Source organism: Panthera onca, chromosome A2, assembly GCF_046562875.1.
Source record: "Panthera onca isolate mPanOnc1 chromosome A2, mPanOnc1 haplotype 2, whole genome shotgun sequence".
Taxonomy (NCBI): Eukaryota; Metazoa; Chordata; class Mammalia; order Carnivora; family Felidae; genus Panthera; species Panthera onca.
Window position 1 is genome coordinate 79,474,438 of NC_138340.1, and position 12,456 is coordinate 79,486,893.

The 12,456-nt window shown below is 43.6% G+C and overlaps 1 protein-coding gene across 24 annotated transcripts in view; it reads left to right on the forward strand.

Moving 5' to 3' along the window:
* Positions 1–12,456, forward strand: part of SRPK2 (SRSF protein kinase 2) — a 393,623-nt gene that overhangs the window by 217,771 nt on the left and 163,396 nt on the right. For all 24 annotated transcript variants that reach the window (XR_009610358.2, XR_009610356.1, XM_060633812.3 and 21 more), the window contains 3 exons: positions 8,942–9,107; positions 10,264–10,289; positions 11,765–12,011. Coding sequence is in view for 22 of the 24 variants with exons in the window: in XM_060633812.3 (XP_060489795.1) it covers positions 8,942–9,107; positions 10,264–10,289; positions 11,765–12,011 (439 nt within the window). In the remaining 2 variants the exon portion in view is untranslated. The remainder of the gene's footprint in view (positions 1–8,941; positions 9,108–10,263; positions 10,290–11,764; positions 12,012–12,456) is intronic.

Below are 12,456 nucleotides of genomic sequence, written 5' to 3' on the forward strand. Positions count from 1 at the left end.
CTGTCAACTGTCATTTGCCGTGCTTCAGTTGTCACCTAGGCATCCGGTCTTTGACTCCCAATCTTTCTGCTTCCAGCGCCACCATCCTTAGTTCAGGCCCTTATCACCTCCAGCCATTCTTCTCCTTCTCTCTCCTCTCCCAGAGGCTGTTCTGCTTCCCTGTCCCAGGTTTTTCTCCGTTCCATTGGCAGTTACCTTCCAAAATGAAACTTTGCTTCAGTAATTCGCACTTTGCATTTAGAAACCTCTAGTACCTCTCCATTGCCTGTTGACTAAAGCCTAACTGCTCGTTGTTCACTCTCAGGAAGCAACATGTGGGGTGATTAAAGAGGTTGGGTTTTGGTGTCAGATGTGTCCTTCTCAATGCTAAGGGACCTCAGCTTAGTTCCTTAGCCTCCTTACGCCACAATTGCATCATGAATGAAGTGAGAATAATAATGGTACCTTCCTTGCTAGATTATTGTTACAACGTAAAGGGATACTACTATTGATTATTACAAATTTTTTTGAAGTTTATTTACTTATGCCAAGAGCGTGCTGGAGAGAGTGAGAGAGAGCATGAGTGGAGAGGGGCAGGAAGTGAGGGAGAGAGATTATCCCAAGCAGGCTCCAAGCTGTCTGCGCAAGCCTGATGTGGGGCTCGAACCCACAGATGGTGAGATTATGACCTGAACCAAAACCAAGAGTCAGACGCTTACCCAGCTGAGCCACCCAGAAGGCCTGATTATTACAAATTTTTATTCAGGGCTTAGTATGTGCCAGGCATAGTTGTAAGTACTTTGCAATTTTTCATTCATTGAGTATTCATAGTAACTCTGCAAAATAGGTATTTTTACCCTTCTGATTTTATGGGAGAGGAACTGAAGCATTGAGAGGTTAAGTAACTCACTCCTAGTTAGGAATTAACTTAAAAAGTAGTAAGCTGTGGAACCGGAATTCATACCCAGGTGGTCTGGCTCTGGAGGTCTTGTGTTTAGCATTTTGCCCAGCAGCATATACACCATTGGAATTGTATTTGGCGTAATGTCCGATAACATTTAAATCACTGTTCTTCCAATGAACCTATTTATGGGTTTCTGCCATCTGGTATCGCCCCGTATTTCCCCTTGCAAACCCTGATTCAGCTTTTGTCTCCTAGCAGGTGATTTTTTTTTCCCATTAAGTAATCTTTAAAAAAAAATTTTTTTAATGTTTATTTATTTTTGAGACAGAGAGAGACAGAGCATGAATGGGGGAGGGGCAGAGAGAGAGAGAGAGAGAGAGACACAGAATCGGAAGCAGGCTCCAGGTTCTGAGCTGTCAGCACAGAGCCGGACGCGGGGCTCAAACTCACGAACCGTGAGATCGTGACCTGAGCTGAAGTCGGACGCTCAACCGACTGAGCCACCCAGGCGCCCCCATTAAGTAATCTTTTAAAGAAAATAAGTAATACATGTGAGTGTTCTAAAATGTATGTCCTTCAGATACCCAGTTTCTCTCCTAGAGCCAACCAAGTTACCAATCTCTTATGAATATTCAAAAATGTCCAGGTGTTTGTAAATACATGTTGATTTACCAGAATTTTTATTCATAAATGGTTACCAGTTTCATTTTGTAGGTATTTTAGAGAAAGTTATTCACCTTGCCAGTTTTCTTTTTAGCTGCACATCTTTGATCACTTCCTTTGTCTTAGGTTCCTGAAAATACCATCTTTTCTTTTCTGCCCATGTTTTTAAAGACTCAACCAAAATTTTGCTTCTGTGACAAAGTCTTCCCCAGTTCAAAATGCTATTTCTGCCCTCCTCAGTATGCCTGCGGCCTGCATTGGGTCCTTCCCTAATGATTGTGGAGTCTTACAGCACGAGCCACAGTTCGACAGGCCTGGCACAAGACATTTGGACTGGGTGATTCTTTGTCATGGGGACCTGCCTTGTGCATTGTAGGGTGTTGCCAGCCGACTAGATGCCTGTATCAGCTGCCATCGCCGCACCTGTGACCATTGAAAGTGTCTCTAAGCTTTGTCACATGTCCCCGAGGAGGCAGAATTCCCTCCTGTTGAGAACCTGGAACAGGGGAAAGTGCAGTGGATACACGCCTTGCCAATAGACTTCACTTCAAATAATAACTTGGGCACTTACTGTTTTGTGACCCTGATCGGACCACGTAGCCTCTGTGAGCCTGTTTTCGCATTTGTAAAATTGGGATGATAGTACGTAACTTGTGGCTTTATTGTGGAGATTATTATGGAGGGACTGCTGATAAAGCATCCAGCGCGGCGACCAGCGCAAAGTAGCCACTGTGTCTTCCCACCTGCCTTGTGAGCTCTCAGAGTGACGCATCGTGTGTGAGTTCTCTTTGCTGCTTCTTCATGCAGTAGGTGGTCAAAGGATGTTTGTGACTGGTTGTCTTTCCTTAAATGAAGGGAGAAGTGTACGTTTCTCTTTTTACTCTACAAAATGGCTCACTTGCTGTGATTTGATGGGCTTGTAGACAACACTACCACCTGTTGATCATTTTAAAACTAATGACATAGTTGAATCATCTGCTTTTTCAGGGCTTCTGATACACTATTACCAGTCCTTTGGTCAGTTCTTAGCCGTCCTCAGGTAGCCCTGGTGACCTGGTTCTGGGTCGGAGAAGGGCCGTGCTGGTGGCTTCTGGGATGCTGTGGGCAGCCCCTGCCTTCCCCCAGGCTGCTGCACCGGCTCAGTTGTGGACTCTTGTGGGTGTCTGTTCACCCCCCAGCTTTCATTTCTTTCTTCTTTTTAAATCAGCTTTATTGAGGTCTATTTCATGTGTTGCTTTTATTTCTGAATCCAGAAGAAGAAAAAGGATGCTAGTGTTGGCCGTGTTTATTTGTGGTGCATTAAAGGTCTACTGCAGGTGATGTGGCTTCTTCAAATGCTGTTGCTCTTCTTTAAATGTTTATTTTTTATTTTATTTTTGAGAGAAACAGGGCACAAGCAGGGGAGGGGCAGAGAGAGAGGGAGACACAGAACCCAAAGCAGGCTCCAGGCTCCAGCTGTGAGTACAGAGCCCGACGTGGGGCTTGAACTCACAAACCTCAAGATCGTGACCTGAGCTGAAGTCAGATGCTTAACTCACTGAGCCACCCAGATGCCCAACTGTTGCTCCTCTTTGAATGTGGCTTTGATTCTCTTCTATATTGAAAAGGTAGCTGATGTTCTACTTTTGTAAACTTTATGGTTTAATTCATTGTCCTTTACAGGAGCCCTGTTAAGAAGTGGCTTCTTGGTAAGGTCAAGGCCCTGGTTTTTGGTGACTTTGCTACAGTACTGGAAAAATTAGCAGTTACAGGTTGTAGCTCTGGGTTTTTAAACTATTATTTTACTCTTTTCTGTAGCCATGATTGTCACAGGCAGTTCCTGTGCTCTTTAGACGCCCACTGTTTGAAGCGCTGTGTTTGTATTATGCTGCCCAGTCTCCACCACACCCTGATGAGGCCAGAGAGGTCCCCACCTCCACTCTATAGAGGGTACTTCACAGAGAGGGTAAAAATCTTCCCTAAGCCCCACAGTTACTGGCGTGCGGCGGGGGGCAAGATTTGAATTCAGGTAGTGTAATTCCAGAACCCATTCTCTCAACTGCAGGGTGCTCTGAAGTGTCTACGTAGAAAGGTCTGGGAGCATTTAAATTGTAGCATGTCTTTGTGAAAAGTGTGCATTCACGTCTCTGTATGGTAAATGGTTCTCTTTGCCTTAATAGGAGAGCTGCCAGATTGTTAAAAAGTAGAACCATTGGATTTTATTTACAAAGTAATTGGTAATCGGGCATGGCATGTGTAAGCTGAGGGGATTTATAAAATGCAGGGCTTTTCCAAAGCCGCCGCCCCCCCCCCCCCCCTGCCGTGGGGCAGGAGCCCTGGGGGCATAGGAAGAGCCTGGCCCTACCTGGGCCAGCTGACTCACCTCTTATCACTGCTTTGGTCTACACTTAGTATCTATTTGCCATTTCATTTATTCTGCTGCTCCTAGTGATCAGCGAATTCATTATCACTGTGCCAGTTTTCAATTACAGAACAGAAGACTAATTTTAAGTTGGTAAACACTTCTATGTTCTTGGGTTTATTCTTCATGGTGATACATATTCTGACCTAACTTGGGACTCTCCTCCTCAGAATGTTGGGTTGTCAACTCAGGAAGGCGGTGCAGTCGCTCCCTTTGAAGAGCGGTGAGCCTCGTGCCCAGCTCGCTCTGTGCCATGTGGTCTCCGTGCTGGGCACGTTGGCTTGCTCTTTAGTCCCAACTATGTTCGGAGGCATCACGGCAGGGTTTTCTCATGAATTCTCAGTAGTGCGAGTTAGAACACGGAGCAGAATGCTGGTTCGGGACAAAGCAAACAAGGACAGTGCCCACTGAGACTTTTGTCTGCATGTGCATCCAGTTCTTGCCCCCTCTGTTGAGCTGGGATTCCCACAGTCCTCCATTCAGTTGAACACCACAATTGCCAGAAGCGGATTGTAGGGTTTACCTCGTATCTGTTGAATGAGGAAGAGAAATCCAGTGGGAACCTTAGCTTTTCTAGTGGGGAAGTTTCTAGGCTTGAGGAGAGCCCTTCTGGTGTTTCTGTGCACATCACGAGGGGTTACTGTCTTGGTGAAAGGCTCCTGCGTGGGCCAGCCCCTCTGGCTACCATTTGGGCTTCCCTCTGTGCTGCATTAGCAAGGCCTTAGTCACAGAATTAGGGGCAGGCCGAGTCTCCTGGCCCCATGTCCTTTGTTCAGGTGGGGGAGGAAGGAAGTCCCCATGTGGTAACCAGAGTCAGAAAATAATTTGGGAAGTTGCTCTCATTCTGTTTGTCTTCACAATTTAGGATTTGGGGGGAAGCTGTGCTTTCTGGGTGGTGAGCAGAGCGAGGGACACAGCCCTGAGAGAAGTTCCCACATTACTCTTGACCTACTCCTCCTCTTGTACCCTGCACGATTACGGGACCCATTGTAGCAAGCCGTGGTAGGGAGAAGTAGGTTTATGTCATTCACGCCAGTAATAGATGATCTCACCATCCTCACAGGTGTAGAGAAAGAAGCCCTGGAGATGGTCTTGACAAGCGTCTTATTTTACGGATGAATCTGAGGTCAGGGAAGGGGACTCGCTCTGAGCCATAGCTAATCTGTTTCTGAACCGGAACCGGGGGCTCCTGGCTCCCAGCCCTGGTCTCTGCTTCACGGCTGTGCTGCCGCTCACCTGCGGGTCTGGCTTCACAAGGAGAGAACTGGCCCTGCTCCTGGGCGGTGTGATCTGGCTCCTCTGAGTGTGAGGTCCTGCCCAGTCTCTGGCCCGTCTGTGCTTGGATTATCTCTGCTCTCATGGCAGCTGTAGATTTTCGCAGATGGCAGTCGGAGGGTGTCTCTGCAGCCTCTGCTGCCTCCTGCTGATGAGGCGAAGTATGTGTTTTTCTTTTTAGGCAAGAAAGGCAAATAAACTGTGCCTGGCAAGTGAAGGAAAACTTGGGAAATTGCTAAAGCCTTTTCTGAACTCTTTTTTTTTTTCAGGTTTTGCAAGAGAAGATCTACCCATGGGCATGTAGCTTATTCACTGCTTTTCTCTTTTTTGTGCATCATCATAGATGCTCTGCTTAAATGGTTAGGAGATTGCCCATCATTACTTCAGTGATTCTGGGGCTCTTTATTGCTTAAAACTTCATTAAGAAAAGAAATGCTATCTTTAAAAATAACACCATTCTTTTTAGTCTATAGCTAAAGGCTTTTTAAAAATATGTAGTCCAGAACTAAAGGAAATTACTAAACCACAATTTCACTGCTGGGATGTAGCACAGAACGTATCAGGTATAGCCCATTCACATTCCAAGTGGGAGAAGTGAGACCCAGAGAAGTTTATTAAGTGACTTAACGAAGTTATAGTTACTTAGTCAATACCAGTACAAGTGTTGTGACTTAGTTCAGTTCTGTCCTTTATTTGGAGCTTCCTATGAGCTAAACTTTGTTTTTTTGTAGGTTTTCCATAGGTTATTTCTAATTCCTACCATATTTCTATTTAGTAGATATATACACACACCTCTCCCCCTTTTATGAATATGGAAGTGGAAGCTCAGACAGTACTTTGCCTAGTGAGAGAATGTTCTGGTTAAGTACTTTGTCCAGTGAGAGAATGATCTGGCAGCAGTGTAGGACTGGTGTGAATCCCAAGGTCGTGTTTTAACACCATACTTACTGTGTCCCTTAATTATTTCCTTGAAGATTTGCATTATCTTAGTTAATTAATTTGTCCTAGGGGTCAAGTCTTTCACTGGGTTCATTGTCAGACGTTATAAACTCTGCTTCTTAAGGAAGGATAACCCAAAGGAGTGTAACTGCAGATATTTAAAAAATCTGGTACCTTAAGTTCTTGCTGGGAACACTTTGTTCATCTCAAGTGCCTCCTGGTCACTGGCAACCCCTAGGAACACATTTGAATACTGGCTCGTGTTAACTCTTACTTGTGTGGCCTCCCACACAGTGAAACAGCCTGATCTCCGTGAAGGAGCTCAGGTGGAGAAATAGGAGAGCCTTGAGCATGGAATGGAGGTGGAGAGATGGGGACATTTTTACTTGGAGTTTATATTTGATAATGGAAATGCAGTTTCAGTTGGGATAATTTTAAACTGTTTAAGTTTTCTCAAAAAATCTTGTTCGTTTGCCCTCCATAGGTTAGAAATCATCACTGTTCCTGTCCATTAATTTCTTATACTTCTCAGAATCTCTCATTATTCAGATATTAAAATTCCCTGTATTATTTCAGTTTGAACAAAGAAGATGCACGGATGTCGGTGAAGAGCATATAGGCCCATTGGATTGTGCTCCTGTCTGCATTATAACTTTATTCTTTATGGAAAGACTCTTTTTAAAGAGTCTTTCTTACTGGTCCTTTGATATTTCAAACATAATTTAAATGTTCTAATTACAGTATAATTGGAAACATTAAATATTCTTTTTAAGGTAAGACAAGTGTCTTTCCTTCTCTTACTCTAGTTCTATCTGGTTTACTGTTTGGGTACTTACTAGGCACTTGTCAAGAGCTCATTAAATTTTGTTTGCTGTAGCCATGGTTCATCTTGGTTTCTTTTTGGCTGGTCCCTCTCCCTTCAGGCATAAGACAGTAAGCCCTCTGACTGTAAGCCCCTTGGAGACAGGGGGCTTTCTTTATTGCTGTTGTCAGACACTTCAAACCAGGTACATGACCTGTTCCAGGAATTTGACTGATGCTTGGTCAGCGAAGTCATGTAAGAATCCTTCCTAGGGAAAGTTACTTTTGATGAGTATAGGGATTTTCATCCTGTTTAAGAGATGGGTCTTCCTTTTTTCATTTTCCTTTTGAAACCTCTGTCCCCTCATATCCTAATACTGTCATCTGTTAAGGTTGTTTAGCCAGATACAGTAGAAGCATTGGGCTCTTGCTGAGAACTTACTAGAATTGGATAAAGCCATGTATCTTCTCGTCTTTTTCCCCACTTCTGTTGTGAACAAATACCCTAAATGATTTAAAGTGTATGATGACACTGGGGCTCCTGGGTGACTCTGGTTAAGTGTCTGATTTCAGCTCAGGTCATGATCTCACGGTTTGTGGGTTCAAGCCCTGTGTTGGGCTCTATGCTGACAGCTCAGAACCTGGAGCCTGCTTTGGATTCTTTGTCTCCCTCTCTCTCTGCCCATCCCCTGCTCGTGCTCTGTCTCTCTCTGTCTCTCAATAAATAAATGTTGAAAAAAAAATTTTTAAGTGTATGGTATTTATTAAATGCTAATGTTTATTGAGTGGTAGAATTTCTAATGTATAGGAACACAATGGGGATATTTTAAAAAATATTTTTGCTTATGGAAATAATTGAAAGAATTCCTCTCTTGAAATAATTTGAGAAAAACTGGCTTTGTATTTAGGTCACTGCTCTTTAAGTTTTGTGAGTCTTGTTTTTGTTGATACTTTGTTTCAGCAGTTTTAGTGAATACTAAGGCTATTTAATCCTCTTTTTCTGCAATATTAAAAATGTATACACATCATTAGACATCATGGAAGTGCCTATCAGTGAGATACACACTTTATACCCAGTAGGGTGACTAAAATTAAAAATACAGCAAAGTGTAGGCCATGACGAGGGAGTTGGAACCCTTATACACTGCTAGTGGGAATGTGAAATGGTGTGACCACTGAATAAAACAGCATAGCAGTTTGTCAGAAGAGTCACCATATAACCTAACAATTGCACTCCCAGGTATATATCCAAGAAAAATGAAAACGTGTCCACACAGAAACTCATGCCTGAATGTTCATAGCAATATTATTTATAATAGCCAAAAAGTGGAAACAACCCAAATATCCATCAGGTGAATGGCTAAACAAAGGATAGCATAACCAGCAGAACATTATTTGGCAATTAAAGGAAGTACTTAATACATGCTACATACACATGGATGGACTCTCAAAACATGCCAGTTACACAAGACCATTTTGTATGATTCCATTTATATAAAATGTCCAGAACCAGCAAATGTATGGCGAAAGAAAGTAGACTAGTGGTTGCCTAAGGCTGGAGGAGCTGGAAGAGATGGAGAATGAGTGCCAGTGGGTATGGTGTTTCTTTTTTCCGTGATAAAAATGTTCTAATTAACATGTGGTGATGGTTGCACATCTACAAACCATTGAATTGTCCACCTAAAAGGGTGTATGTATGTAAATTACATCTCAGTAAAGTTGTTATACAAAAGTATATTTATAGATGCATTTGCTTCCATGAGCATAAATTTACCTCCAGAATGATACACATTGGTTGCTTATGGGAGGGCTCTGGGCTCCTTTGGGGGCCCGGAGCAGGAGGGAGATTTTTACTAGATACCCTTTGTGCCTTGTGATTATGTTACATAATTTACAAGGAAATGTTGAACATTACTGTTCAATAGTAATGTTGAAAGGTATTAATAACCCATCTCTTCTCTTGATTTTACTCTGACCAGGTCCTTCAGGGGTTAGATTATCTACACAGTAAGTGCAAGATCATTCATACGGACATAAAGCCGGAGAACATCCTGATGTGTGTGGATGATGCATATGTGCGAAGAATGGCAGCTGAGGCCACCGAGTGGCAGAAAGCAGGTGCTCCTCCTCCTTCGGGGTCTGCAGGTGAGGGAGCTGAAGCAGCTTTGTTTCATTTTGTTTGGAGGCACTGAGAGCCTGTAGAATTGCACACTGAAGGTAGTTGAGTCAAGCACGTACATTAGGGACTTTCATAAGAGCCTGATTGCTAGAAATGATGAGACCTTTTTCTTGAAAAGGAAGGTGCCCCAATTATGCTGTCATACACCTAACTTCGTCTTCCCTTAAAAGATCATATGAAATCTTACGTGCTGCTTCACCTATGCGTGAACGTTTTCTTACGCTGCAGGCTTCTCTGCAGAGGCGTATATAGTAACGGGTTACTTGTAGCCGGCCTGTAGTCATCAGATTTTTTTTCTAGTTTCAGGTTTGTTAGAACGTTTCCCAGTCTCCAGTTAGTCTACATCAACCTGAGTCCAGCTGGTAGCTTTGGAGTGCGTTACAAAAGACCCTAGGGTGGGAGAAGACCAAATGTCTTTATTGGCCTGTAGCGTTTCACATTGGGTTTTTACAGGGTATAGTGGCTGCAGCAAAGTGTTGACCACTTTGACCATGTCTGCACATTGTCTGCGCCCTAGTGTGTTGTCAGGCAAGCGTGCTGGCTGAGGGGCTAAAGTCCTGCCTCTCCCGGGGCTCTGGGAGATGCACCACCTCCTACTCTTGTTTTTTACTGTTTTTTGAGATCATGGAATCATAGTCTGTCAAGCTGTGGCTGCTCACAGAGGCTGGTCATGCGATTTCTGGAATACTTGCTGCAGTATTTGATTTATTTCAGCTATATACACTTGCCAAATAGTTGTCAAACACAGATGTACATCCTCTAATCTAAATTGTTCATTGTCTGTAGAACAAATTTAGATGACAGTGTGACATTTGTGAACTCTTCTCCATTTTCGTATCAGTGCTTTGGATTTGAAATAAATGGGTATTTAATTTTAGACAAATAAGAAAAATGGCTCCATATGAACAACGACTGCTGTGCCTTTTAAGAGCCAGTCATTCGTTGGAGTTGGAAAATCTTCCTTTAGATCTGTATGATTAAGAAGCACTGAGGTTAAACAGTTTTCCAGCTGGAGAGCAATTAAAAGACAATAATTACTTTTCGTTTTACAATTCAGATAACCTACCTAAAGATATATGTCTGTTTTCCTCTAAACATTCCTTTTGTTTCATTTTGTTTTAGTGAGTACGGCTCCACAGCAAAAACCTGTAAGTACTTTATTCCACACACACTTCTACTCACCTTCTTGTTAAAAGCAGCTGTTCCTTATTGAGCTTTTCAAGTTGTAACATTAGTTTCTGCTGCTTTTTGCAACGATTTTTTCATTTAAGGTTGTTTGGGAATCGGATCGTACCTTTCTTTGTTCCCTTCTCAACTGTAGGTGTTTAATACGTGTTAGTGTAAAGGGCGGGCATGTTTACAAATGCTGTGTATCCTTGAATAGGTGAGACGTACCGCTTTGACAAGTCGAAGGGACTTTTTAGAGTTGGGATAGTTAGAGCCCTTCCACGTTTGATCTTTATTTTCCCTGAGCACTTTCTGGGGTGCCGTTGGCAGAGTCTGGTGAAAGGGGTGACGTGGTCGAGATCGGGCTTGAAGTGTGATTATTACAAAAACACTTAACATTACTTCTGATTTGCCTCCAAGATCCCTGTTTTTCTGAAGCTTGTACTCTAATGTGTTTTCCAGCTGGTAGTTATGTATAAAAGAGTACTGTGTATTTTGTGGTCCATTCAAATGAAACGAGGTGCTTGGAATTCAGTCTTACCCCATTGTCCCTAAACCCGCTTAGTTCCAGTAGAGGATAGAGTGTATATGTCTTGAGTTGATGAGTCATGTGCAAGTCTTGAAAGCACTTTACGAACCAGAAGCACTTGAAAGGAAATGCGCTGCCAGGAGCCCTCACTTGGGAGTGGAAGTCCCAGTGCAGGCGGGAACTATAGTGATGATGCCACCTGGCTCGCTGCACGGCCCGGTCCCTGCCTGCAGCCCTCCTGTGGCTTGAGCAGCTTGTTTCGATTATTGACTCCGTGGAGAGACTGGAGGCTGTCGTTGCCAGCACTTTCCAAGTCATGTGGCCCTGATGGCAGGCAGACTGAAACTGTGGCTTTTTCTTTTTTTCCCTTTACTTCGTACACTCGTTTTTGACAGTTTCTGCTGTCTCGGCTGTTGATAACAACAGCTCCGTGTGTGAGACCCGAACACAAACAGCTGTTGACCAACAGTGACTGAAACCCACTTGTTTTGGCAAGGTCTTCTTTCATGGCTGAGAGTTGGGCGAGACCGGAAGGACAGGGGATGTTGTTAGCTTGTATACGGGCAGCAGCCAGTAAAACTTGGAAGGGGTGCTACTTGTCGAAAGGCCGGAGTACCTCAGCGTATTCTGCTGTGCTCAGCGTTTAAATGAAATAGCCTTCCTGGATTGGAGCCCTGTCCTCTGAGGGCAGGGCCTGCTGGCAGTCCCCTTCCATGATGGTAGGCGGCGCTGGTTTCTTTTTTCCGGTTTTACTGCGACCCTACACACGAGATCGATCTCCTCTGTGGGCATATTTGGTTGTAATATATAACTCAGGCCTGGAAAACAGGATTGGTTGGGGCTTGCCATGCCACTCACACTCGCACTCTTGTGTAGTGCTTTAAAAAGGAGCAAACTGACCTGTGGTGTTTTCTTAACATGTTGTAGATAGGAAAAATATCTAAGAACAAAAAGAAAAAACTGAAAAAGAAGCAGAAAAGGCAGGCTGAGTTGCTGGAAAAGCGCCTGCAGGAAATAGAAGAATTGGAGCGAGAAGCAGAAAGGAAAATCATAGAAGAAAACATCTCATCTGCTGTACCTTCCAATGAACAAGACGAGGAGTACCGTCCAGAGGGGAAGCTCAAAACTGCTGGCTTAGAGGATGCAGCCGAGGGCGAGCCTGCGAATGACAAGGGTCCGTCTGCATGGGGTCCTGGTGCTTCATTAGTGGGCACCCACCAGGTCCCCACCCTGGTGGGCTTGGTGTCACTGCTTCATATGTGAGGATTGGGGAACATGGGAATCTGTCTGCCACTTCATTTGTAAAATGAATGCTAGGAATACGTTAGTATTTCAAAACACTTTTTTAAAAATGGAAAATGTCTACCTGACACCACATCTCGAGCATGCTAATGAATGTTCTTTATTTTGTAATTAACTTTTACCCTAACAGTAATGGACCCACATTTTCTAAAGATTGTAGAAGAGAGGGTAGAAGTGGAAAATGTCCCTTTTCCAGCCCCAAAATCTAACTTCTTCTAATAAGAGTAAGCCAGTTATTTACTAAATGAAAAATAAGATTGAGAAAACCTAAGATTTTACCTTGAGAGCCAAGAGGTGTTTTGCTGTGTAGTATGTAA